The sequence below is a fragment of the Mustela erminea genome, chromosome 4 (assembly GCF_009829155.1).
Source record: "Mustela erminea isolate mMusErm1 chromosome 4, mMusErm1.Pri, whole genome shotgun sequence".
NCBI lineage: Eukaryota > Metazoa > Chordata > Mammalia > Carnivora > Mustelidae > Mustela > Mustela erminea.
The window spans coordinates 98,613,285-98,637,044 of record NC_045617.1 but is presented as its reverse complement, the minus strand read 5'-3'; the positions used below and the strand labels follow the sequence as shown (position 1 = coordinate 98,637,044).

Genomic DNA, 23,760 nt, shown 5'->3' with positions numbered 1-23,760 from the left:
TGGAAGAGGTAGCTGATTCTTTATGTGAAGACACCTATGCAAGATACAGGGATCATGAAGAACCAGGGAAACATGATTCCACCACTTATAATAACTCGTCCCGAAGAAATGAAGAACCAGGAATTGCCTAATGAAAAAAATTCAAAATTCTCCTAAAGATGCTCAGATACCTACAAAAGAACAGATAGGCAATTTAATGATATCAGGAAAACAATAAAGGAACAAAGTGAGAAATTCTACAAAGACGTAGAAAACATTAAAAAGAGCCAAATGGAAATTCTGGAGCTGAAGAACACCATGACTGAACTGAAGAATTCAACTATAACTTCAAAAGAAGATTTGAACAAGCAAAAGAAAGAATCTGTAAGCTAGAAGACAAATAACTTGAAGTTAACAAATCAGAGGAGAAAAAAAAAAAAGAGTGAAAAGGAATGAAGAAAGCCTATGGGACTTATGGGATACCGACAAGAAAAATCACATATGTGTCACTATATCCTTTTCTAGAAGGAAAAGACAGAAAGAGGCAGAAAGCTTATTTAAAGAAATAATGTTTGAGAACTTCTCAAGCCTGGGTAGAGATCTGGACACTCAAGTTTGTGAAGTTATTGGTACTCATAATTTCAATCTAAATCATCTTCTCCAAGACACATGATAATAAAGTGGTCTAAAATCAAAGACAAAGAGAGAATTTCAAAAGCAGTAAAGAAAGAAACTCATACAAAGGAACTTCCATAAATGATCAGATTTCTCACCAGAGATCTTGCAGGCCAGGAGAGAATGGGATCATCCATTCTAAGTGTTAAAAGAAACTGCCAACCCAGGATATTTTACCCAGGAAAAATGTGCTTCAGAAAGGAAGGCAAGATAAAGACATTCCCTAATAAACAAAGAGAGGATTCATTGCCACTAAACCTGCCTTATGAGGAATGCTGAAAGTTCTTCAAGTTGAAACAAAAAGGCATTAATTAGTAACATGAAAATACACAACACATGGGTAAAGGTGAGCATATAGTCAGATTCAGAATATCCTAATACTGTAACACAGTGATGTGTTCACTTCTTCATTCTAGTACAAAGATTAAAGGAAAAGTATTGAAAACCTCTCTAGCTCCAATAATCTGTTAGTGGATGCAAAACACAAGAAGATGTAAATGATGACATCAAAAAACATAAAGTGAAAGGAGATAAAATGATAAGAATAGGGTGTTTATATATGATCAAGGCGGAACTGCTATCAGTGTAGATTGTTACATATGTTTCATGTGAGTCTCATGCTAACCACAAAGCAAAAATCTACAGCAGCTTCACAAAAAATGAGAAAGAAACCAAAGGTACTACTATGACTAATCATCAATTCACAAAGGAAGACAGCAAGACAGGAAGAAAGGAACAGGGAACTACAAAACAGCCAGAAAACTTAAAGTGGTAGGGACGCCCATTTGGCTCAGTTGGTTAGGCGTCTGCCTTCAGCTTCAGTCATGATCCCTGGGTCCTGGGATCAAGTACCATGTCAAGCTGTCTGCTCAGCAGGGCGCCTGCTTCTCCCTCTGCTTGCCTCTTGCTGTGCCTGCTGCTCTCCCTGCTTGTGCTCTCTCTCTCTGACAAATAAACAAAATCTTTTTTAAAAAAATGGCATTAGTAAGTCCTTACCTATCAATAGTTACTCTAAACATAAATGAATTGAATTCTCTATCCAAAGGCAAAAAGCTGGATGCTTTTTTTAAAAAAACCCCACAAGATCCAACTATATGTTGCCCTATACTATGAGAGACTCATTTTGGCTTGAAGCACACTCATAAACTGAAAGTGAAGGGATGGAAAAAGATAATCCATGCAAGTAGAAACCAAAAGAGAACATGGGTAACCATACTTAGAGCAAAAAAAAAATAGACTTTAAGCCAAAAATGCTACCAAGAAACACGGATGGTCATTATATAACGGTAAGGGGATAAATTTATCAAGAAGATATAACAACCACCTGAAAATAATACAAAACTTTATGTTAATTATGCAGGAATTAAAATAAAACAAACAGAGGGGAAAAGATATATTTATCATAAATATATATGTACCCCACATCAAAGGAGATACTAATAGATCTGAAGGGAGAAATAGCCAACAAGACAATAATAGTGAGGGATTTCAACAGATGACTAAATCAGGTAGGAAATGAATAAGGGAAGGTTGGATTTCAATCATACTTTAGACCAAACAAACATTAAAAAAATCTATCCACCACCCCTAAAATACACATTCTTCTAAAGTCTACAAACATTCTCCAGGATAAGTTATATGAAAGGTGACAAAACAAGTCTTAGCAGGTTGAAATCATACCTACTATGCTTTTGCACCACAATGATATGAAACTAGAAATCAGTAACAAGAAGAAAACTGAAAAATTCACAAATATGTAGAAATCAAATAACACACTCTTGTACAACGAGTGGGTCAAAGAAGAAATCAAAACGGAAATCAAAAAGCATCTTGAAACAAATGAAAATAGAAGCATAAAATATGTAAACCTTTGGGAACCTGCAAAAGCAGTTTAATAGGGTGTGTGTGGGTGTGTGGGTATGTATTTTTTTTTTTTTAAGACAGCAAGAGAGAGAGTGAGTGAGCTGTGGAGGTGGGAGGTGGGGCACTGAGGGAGAGAGAGAATCCCAAGAAGCTCCCTGCCCAGGGCAGCACCCAACACAGGGCTCAATCCCACGACCCTGAGATTATGACCCAAGCCAAAACCAAAAGTCAGATACCCGACAAACCAAGACACCCAGGTGTCCCAATAGAGGATTTTATAGTGATAAATGCATGCATTAAGGAATGAGAAAGATCTCCCTGATATCAACACCAGATAAGGATACTATATGAAAAGAAAGTTACAGATCAATATCCTTGATAAATATAGATGCAAAAAAAATAAAAAAATATTAGCAAACCACATTCAACATCTCATTAAAAGGATCATATATCATGATGAAGTAGTATTCCTGAGATGCAAAGATGATTCAACATATACACATCAGTACTTGTTATACAACACATTAAGAGAATGAAAGATAAAAATCAAAAGATCATCTCAATAGGTGAAGAAAAAGTGTTTGACAAAACATCCATTCATAATAAAAATCTGACAAACGGAGTATAGAAGGAACATACCTTAACATAGTAAACGCCACATGTGACAAGTCCATAGCTAATATCAAACTTGATGTGAAGGGTTGAAAACTTTTCCTCTAAGATCAGGAACAAGACAAGGATGTCCACTCTTACCATTCCTATTCACCATAGAACTAGAAGTCTTGGCCAGAGCAATCAGGCAACAGAAAGAAGTAAGAGGCATCCAGTTAGGAAAGGAAGAAGTAAAACCCTCTTTGCATGCAGATGACATGATCTTACATTCAAAACCCCTAAAGACTCCACCAGAAAACTGTTAGAACTAATCAATGAATTCAGTAAAGTTGCAGGATACAAAATCAATATACAGAGAAAAATTGTGTTCCTATACACTAACAATGAACTATCTGAAATTGAAATTAAGAAAACAATTCCATTTACAATAGCACAAAAACAATAAAATACTTAGGAATAAATTTAAGAACATTAAAAACCTATACACTGAAAACTGTAAGACACTAATGAAAGAAATTAAAGAAGGCACAAACAAATGAAAAGATATCTTGTGTTCTTGCAATGGAAGAATTAAAAACTGTTTAAATGTCCCACACTCTCCAAAATGATCTACAAATTCAATGTGATCCTTATCAAAATTTCAATGGCATGTTTCACAGAAATAGAAAAAACAATCCTAAAATTTGCATGGAACCACAAAAAAAAAAACCCAAAATAGCCAAAGCGGCCTTGAGAAAGAAGAACAAAGCTGGAGGCATCACACTTTCTAATTTCAAGTTATCATTACAAAGCTACAATAATCAAAACTACCTGGTACTGGCATAAAAAGAGACACATATATGGTGAATGCTGTGAAGTGTATAAACCTGGCAATTCACAGACCTGTACCCCTGGGGCTAATAATACATTACATGTTTATAAAAAAAAATTTAATTAAAAAAATTTTTTAAAAAGAGACACATAAGCCAATGGAACAGAATAGAGCCCAGAAATAAGCTCGTGCATATATGGTCAACTATCTTTGACAAGGGTACCAAGAACACACACTGGGACAGGACAGTCTCTTCAGTAAGTGGCTGGGAAAACTGGGTATCCCCACAAAAGAATGAAATCAGATCCCTATTTTATAGAACTCACAAAAATTAACTCAAAGTGATTGAAGACTTAAAAGTAAGACCTGGAACCGTAAAACTCCTTGAAGGAGAAAAGGGGAAAAGCTCCCTGACATTGGTTTTGACAAGGACTTCTAGATACAATACCAAAAGCACAGTCAGCAGAAGCAAATATAAACAAGTGGCGCTACATAAAATTAAAAAAGCTTCTGTACAGCAAAGGAAATAACCAACAAAATGACAAGGCAACCTAGGGAAAGGGAGAAAATATTTACAAATTGTTTTAGTCTGTTCAGGCTAGTCTAACAAAATACCAGAGACTGGGTAGCCTCCCCATCCCTCTTAGTCATTATGGTTCATTCTCTGAATGCTTTGAGAGTTATACACATCTAGTTCTTCAGTGCTAAATAAAGATAGTGACCATGTTTTCCAAATTTCAAATAAGACAAAAGGTTGACACCTGGACAGTCTATTTAAAATAGAAAGTAAGTCCAAGGCACAGTTCATGTTATATGAAGTACAGCAATGTTACATTCTCAGAGCCTGGGACCTCCAGTCTGCATCTGTGTAATCCCCCAAATCGACTCACCCCTCCTGTTGGTAAGGCACATTCACCAACACCAATGCTGAGGCTGCTCCTGCATAGGGCAGGGATGTGCCTACATTTTCTAACTTACATAGAACGGAAAAGTCCACTGAAGGAAAAGCTCTATGATGCTGTGTCTTAACGCAGGGATAATTATGAAGAAGAAGCTCAGAATCCAGACTCTCTCACCAAAATTTCAACTTCAATTCATTCTCCCAAAGAAAATAAATGGATTACATATTTTATCTTACCTTCATACCCCTGGAAAGGAGCTTTTAGCTTAAGTTATTAAACTATACAAATACAAATTATTATTGTCTTATCTATGATAGTTTACTGAATCTCAACATTGATCTTCAAACATATTTCTGAAACCAGGTTAAAATCAAAACAAATACGAATAATTTTGTCAAGGGCTAAGCCATGTCAGAAGGGGAAAAAAAGTTTTTTTTTTTTTCCTCTTCAATTTTGTCTACAGAACACAAAACAGTTAAAGTAGGGAAGGAGCAAAATAATCAAATCAGGAATATTTCATTAAAATGTTAGAAAAGAATAGGAGTACAGGAAGGAAGAAAAAAAAAAAAACCAGCTAATCAATTGTGAATGAAAGGATTGGAATGGAATGATCTCCTGTAAAGCAGGGAGAGATGGTTTGGGAGGAAGATAGGCAAGTGTTGAAAGTCTAACTTTTGGAGAAACAGCAATTGAGAAAGAAGATAAAACAGGACGGGGAGAAGGTGGGACTAAGTTGTAGAAAAGTCGGAAGTGCTAAACGGGAAGGGGGTGGGGCTAGGTAGGGGCACAAACCAGGACCCGCTACAAGCACCTGGTGGAAAGGAGAGAATGAGTGGAAATGATATGTATGAGACAGGAAACGGAGCTGGGAGGGGGTTAGCTTAGTGGGTCCAGGATACGGAAGGCGAAGGAGGCGAGCGGGAATGATGTGCCTGGGAGATGGGCAGGATGGGGCTGTGGGCAGGAGGACCAAGATGTAGGGAGGCTGAGTGGGTGAAGGGGGCTAGGCTGGGGGACTGAGGGCGGCTAAGAAGGGAGCTGGGCAGAGAGGGGTACGGTGTGGGAGAACGAGCTGGGGGGGAACCTAGCCAGAGCTTGGGAGGAAAGGAGCGGGGGTAAAACAGAGATCTAGAGGAAGAGGCAGGGGCTGAAAGAGCAGGGCAAGAGGAAGAACGGGGCGAGGACGACGAGAACGAAGGATGCCTGGATGGAGTGAAAAAGCTAGAGAGGAAGGAGCGGAGAGCCAAGGATGGGAGAGAGAGGATGAGGCTGGAGGGGGAGGACGACGGAACTGTGGTGGCGGACAGAGACAAGTTGAGGGCAGAGGACGGGTCTGAAGGGAGAGGGCAATTCCGGGTGGAGGAGAAGGCAGGAGCACCAAGGGGCGAGCCCTGCGAGGCTGCCAGGGGGTGGAGTCCTCACCGTGGAGTCCTTGAAGGACGTGCCCGGGAGAAAGGGCAGGCCATGCACAGGGTTGGACACCATCGCGGCCGCTTTTGCCGCAGCCACCTGGGTCGAGCGTTGGCCTTCCCGGTTGCCCGGGCGACAGGCCGCGTCCGCCGGCCCCGCGAAGCTCCATGGTGATGCCAAACATCCGGCGAGGCGCGCGTGGGGGCGGGGCCTGAGGCGCGGGCGCGAAGGGTCTGCGCGTGCGCCGCCCGCGGGCCGGGCGTCCAGGCGAAGAGGCAGTAGCAGCCACAGGCGCGGGGAGGTGGGAGCTGGTGGGCGGGGTGGGAGGAGGTGACTGCGAAGAGGCTGCGGTCGTGGGCCGGAGGTCCGAGGGTGGGAGCCGGCCCTCAGATGAGTTACAGTGGCGGGGTCGCTGCTTCCTTCGGTCCACCCAGTCCTCACCGCTCCCCGCCCGCACTGTGAGCTCGGGCCCCTCTTCTCCGAGCCCTGGGCAAAGGGCTCTTGTCCCGGTTCGCACCGGAGTGTAAATGGCTGGTTCCGGTTTAAAGTGGCACCCGGTGCCGGGGCTTGTTGGGGGCCGGGGGCCAGGGGCTGCGGATTATTCATGGTTGTATCTCTTGCTCAAGGATGTTCAGTGAACTAATGCAACCGTCTCGTCCCCGATCCTCCCACTACCGCATTATCATTTTCCATCTTCACCTCTCTGTATCCTACGGTCAACAACAGCCGCTCTGCAGCCTCCCAATTCTTGAAGGCTGGGCCTCGCCTATTCACCCCAGGACACTCAATATTCGTTGACTGGAGAGCTATAGGGTGCTTACCTCAATTCTCCCCATCTCTATACGGATCGGCCGCTGCAGTGCAAAAATCCGACCCACAGGAGGAAATGCATCCCCTTCGAAGAGATAACTTAAGTCATGAAGAAGCGAGTAAGTGGGTTGAAATACCGTCAGGATCGTAGGCATTCTCACCTTTGAGGATTTTTATAAAACTTGTTTAAATTATGATTTCTTAAAAGAAGTATGATTCTGTTCCTGAAGCATTTTCAGAAAAGCAGGGGGAAAAACCTATCCGTTAGCCCCGGGGAGTTTAAAAATAAAAACAAAAAACGAACAAAACCCTGGTGCCAGGACATGGGATTCATTAGGTCTGAAATAGACCCCAGGAAATCTGATTTTTTAACAGCTGTTTCTGATGAGGAGCCAGTTTAGGAACGTGATAGAGTAGCAAGCCTGCCGTAGACACTGTTAACTCCACGTCATGGGTAGTTTAGTGCTAATGCAGACAGCAGCTTTAGTTTTATTGCTGCTTGTCAGACAAATCCCCCTGTTGGGTTTCACTAATGGGCATGAAGCTCAGGGGGCCCAGGATATGAATCCATTGATGGCACCTGAAGCAGTTATTGGTGGCTGCCTCCACATCCTGCCCAGTTTCTTTTTGGCTAACCCAGACTCTCTCCTCCCTACTTCTGTTTTCCTGTTCTTGTCCCCTAGCCTTTTCTTACCTTTAATTTTTTTTAAAATTTCTATTAGTAAATTACCTTAGTGTGGGCATTTAATGCTTTAAAAAAAATCAATTACCATTGCTGAATTTACCGAAAACTTTGTAAGTATCTGTCCATTGCATTATATCATAGCCACTTACCTAGGATGCAAGTCAGTTACTGGAAGAATATTTCAAAATGGCAAGTTCAACTTTCAAAGAGGTTGAGGATGCCTCTCTCACTTCTCTTCACCTCACTGATGCTGAGTACCCAGAAACGCTGCTAGCTATAATCCTTGCTTACTCTTTTTTTTTTTTTAAAGATTTTATTTATTTATTTGACAGAGAGAAATCACAAGTAGACGGAGAGGCAGGCAGAGAGAGAGAGGGAAGCAGGCTCCCTGCCGAGCAGAGAGCCCGATGTGGGCCTCGATCCCAGGACCCTGAGATCATGACCTGAGCCGAAGGCAGCGGCTTAACCCACTGAGCCACCCAGGCGCCCAATCCTTGCTTACTCTTGATGATAACCTTTAACTCTTACCGGTTATATGATCCTGTCCTCCCCTCTATCTTAAAAAAAGTAAATCCATGGTATTAGGGTACACTTGAAAGGGCCCTTGCGTGGTTGCACTTAGGTCTATATTCCCTAGATTGGGTAGGGAAAGAGTCCATGGGGGCTGGAAAGGTAAGTCATGTCTAAGCTTATTGTCCATTGCGACATCTGTTTCTATTTGAGGAGTGGCCTCTGCTCAAATGTCTTTGTGTTCCAGAAGAACACACTAGTTAAATGGTTAACCAAGTGTGTTTTAACTATTTTCAGACCCTGGAAATGTGTGGTGAGAAAAACTTTTCTTGGTCTATATTCTCCTAAAAATGCCATCACCTCCAAGGAGAGGAAGCTGGGCAGTGTTGATAAATGCTAAAAATTGCAGGGACAAGTCTGTAAAGAAGTGGGGAAAAAATTAAAAAATAAAGGTAGGGCTTCAGAAAATTTCTTGAACCCTGATTAAAGAGTTTATATCCCGGGGTGCCTGGGTGGCTCCGTTGGTTAAGCATCTGCCTTCAGCTCAAGTCATAATCCCGGCATCCTGGATCCAGCCCCATGTCAGGTTCTCTGCTCAGTGGGAAGTCTGCTTCTCCCTCTGCCTCTCCCCCTGCCCCTGGCTTGTGCTCTCCCTCTTGCTCACTCTCTCTATCTCTCTCCCTCACTCAAATAAATAAATAAAATATTTTTTAAAAAGAGTTTATATCCCATTTTGCCCAAATATGACTACTCAGCATGGATCACACTTCAATTTGCACTCATCATTTTCTACTTTGTGCAATATACAGGAGAGAGTAGGAACCTGACCATACCTGGCAGCTAAAGTAAAAAGTGCCATGGTCCATGGGGCACCTGGATGGCTCAGTCGTTAGGCATTTGCCTTTTGCTCAGGTCATGATCCCAGGGTCCTGGGATCAAGGGCCTCATCCAGCTGTCTACTTCTCCCTCTTCCACTCCCCCTGCTTATGTTCCATCCCCCCACCTCTCTCTCTGTCAAATAAACAAAATCTTAAAAAAAAAAAAAAAAAGTGCCATGGTCTGAAGGCTGTGCATAAAGCGTGGACTAAGAAGACCACAGAGATATTGCATGACTTCAGCAGGTGTTTCAAAACTTGGGGAAAGGAAAATATGGAAAGATCAGTCTGCCAGCTGACCAAAGCTGAAAGAGGGCCTCATGTTGGATGACCATGCCCAGGCACTGATGGGTATCAGACTAGCAGAGGTTAAAATAAAGAAGTTGCCTAAATTAAGCATCTCCTTTTTCAGCATTTTGCCCAGAGCACTGGCTTTATCCAGAATTTGTTTGCAATCCTGTGATATTATTCTTGAGTACCTAAAGTCACCGGACATACATCAAACAGGTGTGTGCGCGCGCACATTTATGCAATGATTTTTGAGGTGCTCTACTTCCCTCTGCTGGATAAAAATGGTACATCATGGTTTTTGGAAAACTATACACCTGTAAGTTTGAAAGTGCAGGGGGAATGGCTAGTTAGTGACCATAGTGGTAAGACCTTGCAGGGGAGTGTCCCTCAGAGTGCGATCCAGCATTCATTTCCACCACTCACTCCTTAGTTCCTGGAATCTCTTGTCTAAGAAGAGTGCCCAGTCAAGCTACCTCAATCTTTGCAAAGTATGCTAGAAGGAGAGAGAAATACCATCAGGGATTTCCAAGTAGTTACAGGAGCAGATTTAGGAGCCACAGGTAATCTTCATTGAACACAAACTCATGCAGTTTGGGTTTAGACTGTTTTGGCCTTGCAGTGGGTTCCTGCCAGGGGTTTTGAAAAATTTGTGTTTCTGCTGCTTTTTTCTTCCTTAAGTCAAACCCATTCTATGACTTTAGCTGATTCAGGTGGAATTCCTTCCTCTCTGAATAAGCCTATCAAACATTACCTCACAGAATCAGAGATCGCCACTAGTACTCACTGAATGCAGACTTTGTGCTAAGGTATTTTTCCCATAGTAAAGTTAGTGAGATTCCAAAATGATTTGTTCTTGTTGGCGGGGAGCAGGGGAGAAACACTGAGTGGAGATGCTTTGCATGTTTCCATAGTCCTCTTTGAGGAAAAAGAAATTGCATTAGCCCAGAATAGTGTTCTAGTTCACTTTAATGAGTATTAGGATATGTTTAACAGGTCCCAAAGACAAGGAAGGATCCACTAGAGAATTGTAGGGAAATAATTGAGCAGAGTCAGTGTTTCTTAAAGCTGGTTTGAGTTCTCGAAGGTCTTCCGGATGGTCACAGACGGCTTCTGAGACTGATGTTTGTCGTGTGACATTGGATTCTAGCACAAAAGTACATTTAAAAAATTTCACTATTGATGCTGCTTCAGCAGTAACAGCCTAATGATGTATGTATGCTTGACCCAAGTGTCTAGGAATGAAACAAGAACTGCATCTTTAGGTTTATTTCATTTATGAGGGCACACAAAACAAAAATCCACATTACCTTTCCTTCCCAATGCTACACTTCTGGTTCACACAATTGGCAGTGGAGAAGTTAGACCAAAAGACCTATGTTCACTTTGTTTTGGTTATACAAATGTAGATTCTGGATTCAAAGGCCTGAGTTTCTGTGAGATTGCATTACTTACTAGCCAAGTAGTTTGGGGCAAATTTACCTAATCCATCAGTGTCCTCATTTGTAACATGGAGGCAACAATATCTATCTCATAGAGTTGTTTGAAGAGTTAAATGAAAGAACCCAAGAAAACAGCTTGACTAAAGACTTGGCAAAGAGGGAGCACTAGCTAATGTAAACTTAATATTATTATTCCTAGTTTATAGACTCTGCCCTGGGTGTTGCATTGCATTATTATTGTTGTTTTGTTTGTTTGTTTGTTTGATTGATTTTTCTTAAGATTTTATCTTATTTGACGGAGAGAGAGAGAGAGACAGACAGACAGCAAGAGAGGGAACATAAGCAGAGGGAGGGGGAGAGAGAGAAGCAGGCCTCCAGCCAAGCAGGAAACCTGATTCTGAGCTCAATTCTAGGACCCTGGGATCATGACCTGAGCTGGAGGCAGATGCTTAATGACCGAGTCACCTGAAGACTGAGTCAACAGGTGCTCCTGTTACATTGCATTTTTGCCCAGAGGATTACCCAGGGTACACACCAGTGTCGACAGAACCGGAAAACAATCAAAGCATATCTGGGAAGTGGAAGTCTGCCTTCTGAACACTTAATAAAATGCTAAAAAGAGTCTGGGAAGAATCCTGCAGGCACCAGAGTGTCTATGGGATTCCACAGGTAGAATCACTTAATGATAACCTGGTTTCCTATAGACTAATGGAAATAAGATTTACTCTATTTTCTATGGGCAAGGTAATGTGTCCATGCAGGCAAACGACCCTGAATTTTCTCAAACAGAATTCTTTCCCATCATACCCTGTCCTGAAGTCACAGTAAGAGCCAAAGTGCTTACAAGGCTCTTAACACTTTGTCTGCATCTCCTACTGCCCTCCCTCTCTCGGTTCACACTGACCACCTGCTATTCTTAGTGTGCTCTGGCCTCAGGGCCCTTGCACTTCCTCCCTCTGCCTGGGAGAGAAACAGAGCCAACTCCCTCACCTGTTTCTGGATCTTCACTGATCCTGTTTAAAACTGCACACCCACCCCGACCTTCTGGCCTATTCTTCCTTGCTTTCTATCGCTCCTTGGCACCATCACCTTCTAACATTCTGTTTAACTTACTTATTCGGTTCACTGTCTTGTCTTACTCCTGCCTCCGACCCCTGAATGTAAAATCCCCAAAGGCAAGGATTGTCCCTTGCTGTATTCCTGGTGCCTACAACAGGGCTTGGCACCGAGTGGTGCTCAGTGTTTGTGGAGCAGCTGTCAGTGAATAAGTATACTCACCAGTTCTAAAGGTGAGGCCTCCGCTCCAGTGAAGGTCTTTCTAACACAGCACTCTCAGACGATGGCTTGATTCAAGAGAGGCATTTCAAAGAATTCTTTCAGCACAAGATAATGTATCATCAGTTTTGTCACAGGAGCCAGTATCTCAGACATGGCATCACCAAATTATCGACAGAGCATAATGTCAGAAGAGAGTGTGATACAGCTCTCTTGGTATTCCCATAAATTGAGCCAGAAACCATTGATTTTGTATGTTAGAGAATGAAAGTATTAGGTTGCTTAAAATTTCTAGTTCCCAATTTTTTGTTGATTAAAGAAGCTTTTATGTGACACTGCTCATTTACCTATTACTGATGACATTTTACCATAAGCCTTATTTTTCGCCTGGAGAGATTTATTTGTGATGGGCCCATGGACATTTCCCCTATTTTTCTGCATTTTCTTTAATAAGCACCTATTACTTGAAAATGATAAATAAGGACTTTGGGGGAACTTGCTGCTAAGTCTGGATAACTTTCAGAAGGCAGAGAAGAATTTTTTTTTAACCCCATATTCAAAGTCATACCACTTGTTAGAATCCCTGGGAGAACAGATTGTTTGAAGAGCTGACAATCCCTAGTGAAAAATAAGAGGGAGGGTTTGCATAACCTTGGGAAAATTAATACTAGATTAATTTCTTACTCAAGGAATCAAGGTATTTTCAAGAATCTGTGACTGGAGAGTGAGATTTGATGTTATACTCTAGGCCACCAGATGCCTGTCACTAATGACCTTTTGGGCTCTGAAAAAACTGTGAGGTGCAAAGATTGCTTTATTTGGCATCCAAGCACTCAGTGTGAAGTAAGTCACTTTAACCTGCACTATTCGTGAGGTATTTAGGAACAAAAGCGGAAATGAGGTTAGGTTGAAGTACGCGCAATAGTTAAAAGTGCTTCATACATGTAATGGGCTTTGCAAACATTTGGGTGTTGACGTTTCTGATTAGCTGAGCCTTGGATTTATCTGAAGGAAAAATGCATTTGAGTTTAAACATTATAACGAGTTATGTGACTTTGAACCAATCATTCCACTTTCTCAGTGTGTTTCCTAGTTTAGTGGAGATCTTTTTGGCCTTACTTCACATGATCATTTGGAAGCTTGAATGGATGTGGAAATGTTTTCGAAAGCATAATGCATGAAAAGATCTGAGGTGTTAATCTGTATGTAGCCTTTGAGTTGGTCAAGGCCTCTTGTAATCTAAAACACAATGCATACATCTTCCTTTACCTTAGACAGATATGCTCTTAAAATTAATATTTAAATCAATCTTCCTTCTATCTCAAACTTTTTCCTTCCATATTATTTTAATAAAAGTTCCTTAAGGGATAAGATGATTATTATTTTTTTTAAAGGAGGCAGCTAGAGTGTAACATGTTGTTTCTGATTTACTAAATCAAGAACTTGTATTCATGTTGGAACCTTACATTCCCTGACTGATGGGGCTTTAATTACCTAGGACTTTAACTACTGCCTGTGGAAATACAGGGCTTCTCTGTGCCCAGATGAGCCAAGTGGGTCTGAGACTGAATTAAACACTAGAGGACAGTGTTAAGGGCTAGAAAAGCAACAGGAATAACAAGAAGGGTTGAGGTGATCACGGGTGACACAGCGTTGCTGGTGGAAGATATTTTTAGTCTCTAGGGGGGCAAAGGGAGAGACCTCAATCCTTTAAAAAAATGTTCCGGTACAGAGCAAGTCCCAGACTCCCCTGGGTTTGGCTGGCCATCTGGCCCTCAGACTAGTACTGAGACCTAGTGGGAGATCCTGTGATGGCCCAATGTGGGAAGATGCTGGGTCTCGGTTAGCAGTCTGAAAACTCTCAGGGTCCCAGCATTCTTTTCCTCACTGTGGTATCTCCAGAGTAAACACAGGTACTGGCACCAAGAGGTGATCATAATACTTGATGAACCAGTAACTGAAGAGCGGTTAAACTATTAACAGTGACAACAGAAGCATTTGCAAACTGCCTAAGGCCCCCATGGGTCATGGAAAAGGGTTAGCGCAAGAGAGATATCCATAATTCCCTCAGTGGTACCTCAAGCCAGACAAATGCTGTTTTCTCCTTGTTGTGATAGTACTATGGCTTGAAGCTGGAGTAGTCTGGAGAATGACTTTTTTTTCACAGTTACTAAATATAACAGTTGGTATACGTGCCACATTATATAACACATTCATTATAGTAGCTGTTACAGTACAATTATAACTCATAACTTTTGTATTTTAAAAATGTAGTCCATTGATTCAAAAATTTGAAAACATTTAACACTATTTTCCATGAAACTAGAAGTACTTATTCAATTAGATGGATATTCTCAGAGAAATCAACTCCATAACCTTTGGGGGGAGGTGGCAATATTATCTTTCCACAAGTGGGGAAATATTTAGGGTGTGTGTGTGTATTTGGGGGGCTCGGGTATGGAGATTTTTAAGGATTTTGTACTTCCCTACTTCTAGGTGGATATAAAATGTCCTGACCCCCTCCTTCTGTTAATGTTTGTCTAGATAAAACCTTTCCTTAAGGTAGAGATCTTTAGCCAACCGACTTAAGAAAGCAAGCTGTTTGCTTTTCTTTTGAACTATGAAAAGACCCTGTTTACAAAGACCTTCTTTGACAAGGGGGCCTTGTCAAAGAAACAAGATAGTTGCTGACAGTACAACAATCCATATATACAAAATCTGTTTAATGGTCATTCGTATAAGTAGATTTATATAAACAGAAAATAGTTCCATTTTTTCTTCGCCAAGCAATCAAGCAAAACACTAGGACCAATACAATCAACAGCCTTGGATACAATAGCCACGCTGAGTAAGACATGAGCGCCATCTGGAGGGTCCACTTGAAACTACAGTGTACCATCTGAAGAACCCGTTAAGTATTAAAGTACCATTTGTGGATAGGAGTCAGGAATGAGCTACCTTCATTCCACAACCTGAGCTCCTACTATTTCAAGCTTCCAATAGAGGACTCAGAGTGTTGTTATTTAGTGAAGTGCTCTTAGCAGAGGTGAGGAATGAAACTTTCAACATCTGAGTACTGACGTTAGCTCATTAGTAAATATAAGTCAGAAAGTACTAGACAAGAGGGAAATAGGCAAATGTGTCCCCAGTCAGCTGCGTCCTGATGCCCCATTTCCTTACCCTGAGTGGGCCTCATACAAATCCATCAGAATTTTTATTCACAAGATGTAAATGACTGATGGTTTAGGTTTCCCAGAAGCATTTATGTTTTAATAGAGAGAGAGAGAACCGGCAGAATTTCCAGATGTCAACTGTTGGGAAGGCTATGTTGGAAGAAAACAATCATCTCCTTTATCAAATACTTAATCATTTCTTTTAAGTAAACTAGATCTGTTCCTGGCTGATACACTCATTTTAATGAAAATGTTCTAAAAGGAGTATTTAGTCCCTCAAAAGTTTGAGTAACTTAAAACATTTGCATTTCTTATGTTTATATATTTCTAATAAGACACTGATTATCTCATCTGTTTGTTTTTATGATACTGGTATTTTAATGAGGTACGTAGTCCCCAGTGCTCTCAATTACCTCTGGTGAAAAACTTTATTTTTAAAAAATTTTCTACCACTTGAGGGACCAATACCTGTGTAAATTAAAGTAATAATTTTGTGGCAATATCTTAAAGAGCTTAATCTATCTGAACTTGTCATAGACTGCTTAGAGTGTGTCAGCTTACCTTGGTCTGTCAACTGCATTTGAAGATCACTGTTATTGTCCTATTTCCTATTTTCTAAAATTTATCTGCATTTGGCCTGAAGATCTCTGTCCACCAGGACCACCGCCATATTCAAGAGCCTGACTTACACTTTCCTCCTAACTTTTAGAAGAATATGATCTTTCACTCCATAAAAATGAACATTTCAAACATTTTAAACAGACCCTCTTCTTGTGATGTGTTTGTACAATTCCCCCATCACCTTGTTTGGTTCAACTGGCTTCAGTTTTGTCAGCTTTATTTGTGATGAATTTGGCCTGCACCCCAGAAACTTATGTAAGACACTTGGGTAGCACAAAAGTTCAGGTATTTAAGGATTAACAGAGAAATCCACCTAGGAAATCCATGTAGCAGACAAGACATACGCTTTCTTGATATGAAGATTATAGGAAAACTTCAGTTGAGGTTGTGTTTTTTTGTTTTGTTTTGCCAAAATGCAGACTGACAATGTCTTTTTTTTTTTTTTTTTGACAGTGCCTTTTGATTTATAAGTAATTCTGGTTTTCTGACTCTTCTTTCAAAAGCAATGCATTCTTTTTTTCTTATCCCAGTAATCCAAACCTGCAAATTGTGCATGCCCATGTATTAAGTAAACTGTTCATATGTTTCCATTTATAAGGCACAAAATCCACAAACTGCTCAGAGAAAGGAAGAAAATAAAGACCTGAAGATAAAATAACCTATTAATAGAAGAGTTTCATCAAACTGGAGTGAAAACAAAGTACTTCCCTTTGTAGTAAAAGGGACCTTATACTGATAGGAAACATAGCCTTTGAGAAGACTCCCATGGCTCCTCCATCAACACAGCCTCCTTCACTGGATTAATACATAAATCAGTCCTCAGAGAGGGTTGTGTGGCCAGAACACATCAATCACAAGTACCCCCTATCCCACAGGAGCTACTGGACAACAGAAAATTCTAGCTACAGGGTACCTGGTTCACCATTCTTACCCACAGGAGTCTTCAGGGACCAACCCACAGTGATCACACATGCTCATCTGTCCTGGAGCTTGATTATTTTAAGGAACCATCTCTAAGTTGAGGCATAGCCTCCTGCCTGAAGACCCTGAACTAGGGAAGATATGTGGGTCTGTAAATGGCAGCATCTAGTTAAGAATCTGGACCTTGGGTTCCTCTTGAAATAATCAGTTCCCTAGAAGAGCCAGAACCAATTCATTCTATTCGGGGTTTTGTTTCTTTAAACATGTTGGTCCAAATCTGGAGAAGATTTCCTAGCACAAGCCCCAGATTTTCTGGCCTGTAAGATAGCCCTGATAGATCTCAAGTACTGCAGTCCACAGGTATAAAACAGAAGGGTCTCGGGACACAAAACAGTATCCATGCTTGTTGGCTGGGCCTTCTGATGGCTCTTGGCACTGTACTTTCTAGTACCATTTAGTAGTATATGAAAATAAGCTTCCTGAATGTCCACATGGATCCAAGCATTTCCTGGAAATATGACTGCTTCATAGTCCTCTATATTACCATGCAAAGTACAGATGGGAGTACACTGTAGAGAAAACAGGCAGACGTCATCCTGAGAAAAGGGTCAGTGTCAAAGTGGGCCAGAGAGGAGGGACCAGAAATCAGATGAACCAAGTAATTCATTATGTCTAAGGGTTTCACTGAATCATCTTGAAGTTTCTGACTTCTCCACCCTGGACAATCTGAAATCCAAATGAAATCAAGTTCTTGGGTCAGTTTATTCAATTACCAAAGACCAGTATGGTAGTATGGCCATTCCAATACGGTGTGGACCAGCCACATACTCACTTTCCAGTCCAACTTTATAACCCCTTTAGCTCCAGCGCTTGGCCCTTGAGGCCAAAATCAAAATTCCACTAAATTTTCAGGCAGAAAGATCGTCCTTAATTCAGTGTCCCATGAATCCTAGCCAAAGTCCCTTCCTTTCCTATATCTCATAAGGCTGTGACACAGAGGGAAAAGTAATACTCCTTTTATTAGCAACAACTTTGAACAACAAAATTCTTGACTCCTTTGGCTTTCCAATGCCATAGCATATCCTTGGAAATATGTGTTAATTTAAAAGCAACTCTTAAAAACAAAAAGTCAACTCCTATTGTTGTACTGAGCTTTCCCCAAATCACGGCAGGCTGCCTCTACACCTCACCCCACCTGCCAGCCTCAGGAATCTTTCTTTGTCAGTCTCGCCTTGACTTTGTGTCTCAGAAGCGCTGCGGTGACAGCGCTGCAGGCCGCCAAGAAGAAGAAAGAAAGGCAGGCCATGTAGACAGACAGGGGGCCATGGCGCTGCAGAAAGATCTCCTGCCGCTCCTGGTAGTCCAGAAGGATGGCCTCCAGCTGAGAGAGCGTGCAGACAGACAGAAAGGCATGGAAGATCTGATGCCCATGGCCCACGATGTCACAGGAACCCGGAAAGTACTTCTCAGGAACCGGGCAGGAGAAGAAGTAGGCGCTGACCAGGAAGAAGAGGATCTGGAGGGTGTGGTACCAGGCCGCCTGCTCCTGGCAGCCAGCCAGGTGGCACAGGGCCACACGGTGGGCCACCGGGCTGATGTCTAGGACGAAGGCCAGCCCCGCCGGCACCACTTGACAGAGCTTCCTCATGACCGGGTAAGGCCTCCGGTAGCGGTACTTGGCGTAGCAACAGCCGGCGCAAGACAGCCAGCCACAGAAGGCAGCTGCGGGCAAGAAGAAGAGCCAGAAGAGCTCGTACCAGGCCTGGTCGGAGCTGTAGAAGAAGTGGGCCAAGGCGCTGCCGTACTGGTAGACGCTCACGCCCACGTAGTCCACGAAGTAGAAGGTGTAGTGCGAGAGCTCCGACTTGGACTGCAGCAGGTGGGCCAGCAGGCTGCACGTGAGGTAAGTGATGGACGACAGGATGAAGAGGAGCAGGGGCAGCGAGCGCGTGGAGGCCCACGGCAAGGCCTCGGCCTCGGCGAAGGCCCAGAATCGCAGGAGCACAGCCAGGGCGGCCAGCAAGTGGGTCCACACGTTGACCACCTCGTTGTGCTTCTGAAAGAGGCTGAAGAAGTAGTAGCGCCACTCGTGGCCCGTGGGGCGGTAGCCGGTGCGGATGTAGGGCTCCCGGAAGAGCTGGGGCACGTCGGTCTCGGGGACGGTGCAGGGCATCTTGGGAAGGCCGTCCTCCAGGAGCTTGGGCAGGCGGCGCAGCTGCTGCCCGCTCACCGACAGCGTGCTCAGGCGCTCCAAGATGGCGGTCGTCATGGCTGCCGGCGCGGCCGACCGGACCTGAGGAGAACACAGGAGAATCGGCACACCGGCAAGGGGGGCGGGCAGGCGCTCGGAGCTGCGGCGGCGGCAAGGGCTGTGGGGCTGCTTAGTGCTTCTAGAGCGGCAGGGAGCCCGGGAGCCGCGTGCGGCTTCTCTGAGCCTCATTTTTGTTGCATCTGTACCCAGTGGAGTTATACCAAGATCCCCTCCCACCCGAAAGTTCTGAAAGTTCTGGTTTCGTCTCTGCTACCCACTGCGGTGTGAAGCCAAGTCCCATCTGGTAGGCTGGGGCTGTTAGCCAGCCTGTTGTAATGGCAGCCACAAGATAAGTAAGGGTGCCTTCAGGGGCTCTGAGTATTCCTAGATACTATTACAATGTAGACATCACACACGCTCTAATAGTATGAGATACTACAAAATTGTAAATATTTATGGTGCTAACCACAGCCTACACTTCTTAAGCACCTCATCTTAAAATATCCACTAAGTTTGCCAGTAACTTGAAATTCTGAGATAAGCAATAGTTAACTTGAACTTCAGTGTAAAGACAGGCAAATGAGTCATGAATTTGGTTGATAAAGACCAGTACATATTCTGGGAAATAATTTAACAGTTAAAGGAAATTAGCATGTGGCCTAAATTTAACGTAAAATCTAATTGTAAAGATTGGGAGGGGTGTTTCTTTTTTTAAATTATGCTCTGGAAAGTAAGTAGCTTTGGATTTGCCTTTCCTGGGTACCTAAATCTATACTCAATGAATTTCAGATCTCAAAAATTCTTATTTACCCTACATTTGGAACTTTTACATGACAGATGAGCCAGATGAGCATAGCAATTGTCTCATAAAACATTTCACAAAATAGTTGCAAAATTTCATTTGGATTTTTTTGGGTAAATGGATTAGAAATTGGATTGGAAATGGATTTTCAGCATATATACAGCTACCTTCTCTACTTCGTATTTCCCAGCCTCTTTTCTTCAGAGAAGTTCAAAACTTGATCGATTTATCTAAATGGCCCCCTCGCTTCAGAGCCCTTCTGCTGGGAGAGATACACCAAGTGCTGCTCAAGGCACTACTAATTTTAGTGAGGAAAATTTAATCTTCCTACTCACATTTCTTAATCAATATTGAAAAGGAAAAAAAAAATACCAGGTCTAAAATGCAGGGTATGAAAATTAATAAAATGTAAAAAAATAAAAATAAAAATAAAAAAGTCCAGGGAGACCTGGATTCAGTCCTTGGTTTGGGGCCATCTGCTGGGTAACCTTGGGCTAGATAGAGCTATCTAGGCTTCAATTTCTTCATCTGTAAAATGGGAGTAATAATTCTACATACTGTATGAGTGGTTGTGGTGGTTAAATGCTTATTAAGAATTATGGAGTCAGAAGGACAAAAAGAAGGTGACTGAGAGAGAAAGAAAACAGTCATCAGAATACCTTATTCATTAAAACAAACAAAAAAAGCTAAGCCGAGCTTCTGCTGTTGGCCAGCAGGGGGATCCAGGAACTGGGAGTTAAGTTCTAGATGGAGACTCCTCCAACTGACCTCCTGTGGCTGTTGCTGACAGAGGACATCAGGGCTAAGGGAAAGGGACGGGAGGGTGGGAACAGGTGGAGTATGCTGGCCCCAGAATCAAGTGAACCCACTGCATGACTGGGCCTGGGACACTGGATAATATTTCAAGTTGTCCTGTGGCTACTGGCTGAGAACCATGTGGCCTGGGGGAGCTGGGCTTTGTTGGAGCCCTGCAGAATTAAAGAGTGCTATTCTTTAGATATAGGCTTCTGCCATCTCTTGTGAAGTGGAGAGGGAAATCAGATAGAAATATTGGTGTGATTTTGTCCTTGGGAGTAAAAGAGGTGAGTCACTGGGGATATGAGCTGCAGAGGAAGGAATCCCTAAAGATGCTCCCAGGTAGGCCCCACCAAGCATTGCCATCTAAGGGTGTTTCCATCATCTCTGGGCACCCAAACCAACTGGAGACAAGTCCACATCCAAAGTTAAATAACACATGACTGCACCATTTCTGCTTATGTTTGTCTCCACAAAATACGGTGTCTAGGGCAATAATACAAATGAATTTCTAAGGACTGAAAACTGGGTTTTGGTTGTCTAATAGTTGGAACCAAACACAATGCAGACCTGGGAATCAACTGGCATCTGTCTCTTCTGAGGGAGAAAGGACAGATCATGATGCTGCTTTATTGTCAGTTTCCAGAAAGCCCTGTGTGCAGGGCTCTTACCCCAAGCATTCTTCCAGTCTTCTTATCACCAACCTCACTTCATGGCTTTAGCTTGACAAGTCCTTTTCAGAAAATTATTTCTACTTCTCTCATACTTATGGAAAATAAACTAGAAGAGGTTTATAGAACTAAGAAGCAGAGAAGTACAAGATATAAGGGTTTTAACTTTAGCTTCAAAGGAAAGGATGCACAGGAAAAAATATTGGCAGAATCATTATTCCTCCTGCAAATGAATTTTCTTTCCCAAGGATCTTTAAAATGCTGCCACACCAGCCTCAGGGTCTCCTTAATAACTCCATCCTCTGGAGTGTGCACCCCAACACAAGGAGACCTGGTTGCTGCAGGGACACCACCCCATTGGCCTCCGACTCAAGATATGATCTCTTATTTCTGTCAGCAATGAGGATACTATAAAGATCTAGGTCATCTATCTATGGGTGAAAGGATCTAAAGTCCTCTTTGGAAGTGTAGGGTCATGAAAAATTCTAAAATAATAGTCAGAAAGAGAGGGGATTATTTCTTTGTCCCATGCTCAGCAACTGCCCCTTCCCCAGCCATAAAATTCTCCCTTTATCTGAGAACAGCCACCACAGCCACAGCAATGGTGAGAGGGTAGACTTTTTTGTTTTATCTTCATTAACTTCAGAAGCCCCTGTCCAGTGGCTACCCCCATACACAGTACTACTTTCACTGAGCCAGAGTGTGTTGTGCTTCTAGAAATGGGCTTCAAAGGGCCAGCTGTAAAGTCTGAGAACCTATCTGGGAAGAAACCACATACTGGCCTCATGATGTTAGTGCAGGCACATACCTCCATCCTTCCTGGTGCTGGCCCTAAGTAAGGGTCTCCCCTTCATGTCCCCATGGACTTCTCCTTGATGATGTCATCATCAGCCAACCAAGATATTACCTTAGAATGATCTCTTCTGCACAGGGTTATCTCCAGCTCCTCTGCTGAGCCAGTCAAAATGAAATCTTCCTGAAGAATTCTCATGAACTGGCTAAGCTCATCATATTTTGATCAACAACAGAGCTCTTCCAGAGCAAAGACTGTCAGCTCAACAATATTGCAGACTACAAAAGCCAAGAAGGAAGAAAAAAAATAAGACCCCTCACCTCAAACAGCCTACAAGGTAATTCTGAAAGTTCATGAATCTGTAGCCAATATCACCAGACCACTTATAATTGGGTGTTAAGCAGAGTGAAATACAAACAGGTCTCCAGAGCAGAGCATACTCTGGGTGTGCTGGGGCTGAGACACGTGAAGGGGTGAGGAGCAGGGCATTCCAGGAGAGGGGTGAATATGAGCGAGGGAATGCAGTGGCTTTTTTGTGGGTCCCTGAGCAGAGGGGCTGTTGGGGAGTAATAAGGCAGCAAGTGGGGTAGGTGCGATGGCATTAGCAAAAGTTTAGATCTGATGTTGCAGAAAGCTTTTAGGTTTTTTACTCTTTATCTCACCCAAGCTGTGGGGATTCAGGCTGCTGACCAATGCCTCCTCTCTCGACTTAAATGACACAGTCCTCTCTAGTCTTGCCTGATTTTTTGTTTGTTTCCTTCCACCACCCCGTCAACTGTGGTATTTGCAGTCCACCATCTGCTCCCTTTTCCACATCCACAGTCCCTCTCATGCGGGTACTGCTCCCATACCCCTGGTTTTAGCTAGCACCTGTATCAGATGATTCCCACACATACATCTGCAGCCAAATCTTCCCTGAAATTTAGATTCAGTTATCCAGTGGCCCTGGATTTCCAACTGACTATTCCACGGGCACTTCAACTCAACATTTTCAAACTTCTTCAACCCAGATTTGACCCTTCCCCTACATCAAATCAGTCATTTAGGGTCTGTTGATTTTATCTGAACATTTCTGGAATCCACTCATTCATTCTATTTCTACTGCTTTCCATTCAGGCCTTCAAAATGAAGTTATGCAGAGGATAACAGCAATGTCATCACTGATATTTCTTCCTCCAGCTCCCCTGTCTCATGTCCCCCAGACCCTCTTTTCCAAGCCACGTCAGGGTGCTAGTTTAAAAATGGAAATCTGATCACCACTCCCCTCCCCATATCCCATAGCAGCTCACCACTGCTTGTTTACAACACAAACTCTTAGCCCTTAACAGGCCAACTTCTGTTGACCTCCTAACACTCCCAGTTTCCTCTCCCAGGAGAGGATCCACATGCCCCTCCACCCCCCACTGATGGCCTAGATGATATAGCTAGCACTGGAAGTTTTTCAAAAGTGCCACACTCTTTATCTCTAATGCATTCTACTGCATACAATGACAACCCTCCAGTCCAGCAACTCCAGTTCATCAACGTTCCTCCCAGGAGCTCCACCAGCAAGCTTTTGCTAACCCCTAAGCCAGTTTTGAGACTCTCCCCAGCAAC

General features: G+C 42.8%; 2 protein-coding genes across 3 annotated transcripts in view; both read right to left on the bottom strand.

The window, feature by feature from the left end:
• EFHC1 (EF-hand domain containing 1) overlaps window positions 1–6,418 on the bottom strand; it is a 57,781-nt gene extending 51,363 nt beyond the window's left edge. The window contains exon 1 of the mRNA XM_032340246.1: window positions 6,265–6,418. Coding sequence (XP_032196137.1) covers window positions 6,265–6,327 — 63 coding nt within the window. The 5' untranslated portion in view covers window positions 6,328–6,418. The remainder of the gene's footprint in view (window positions 1–6,264) is intronic.
• An 8,427-nt stretch (window positions 6,419–14,845) lies between these two features.
• Window positions 14,846–23,760, bottom strand: part of PAQR8 (progestin and adipoQ receptor family member 8) — a 43,184-nt gene continuing 34,269 nt past the window's right edge. For both annotated transcript variants that reach the window (XM_032340249.1, XM_032340248.1), the window contains one exon: window positions 14,846–19,145. In XM_032340249.1, the coding sequence (XP_032196140.1) occupies window positions 18,057–19,121 (1,065 nt within the window). In that variant the 5' untranslated portion in view covers window positions 19,122–19,145 and the 3' untranslated portion in view covers window positions 14,846–18,056. The remainder of the gene's footprint in view (window positions 19,146–23,760) is intronic.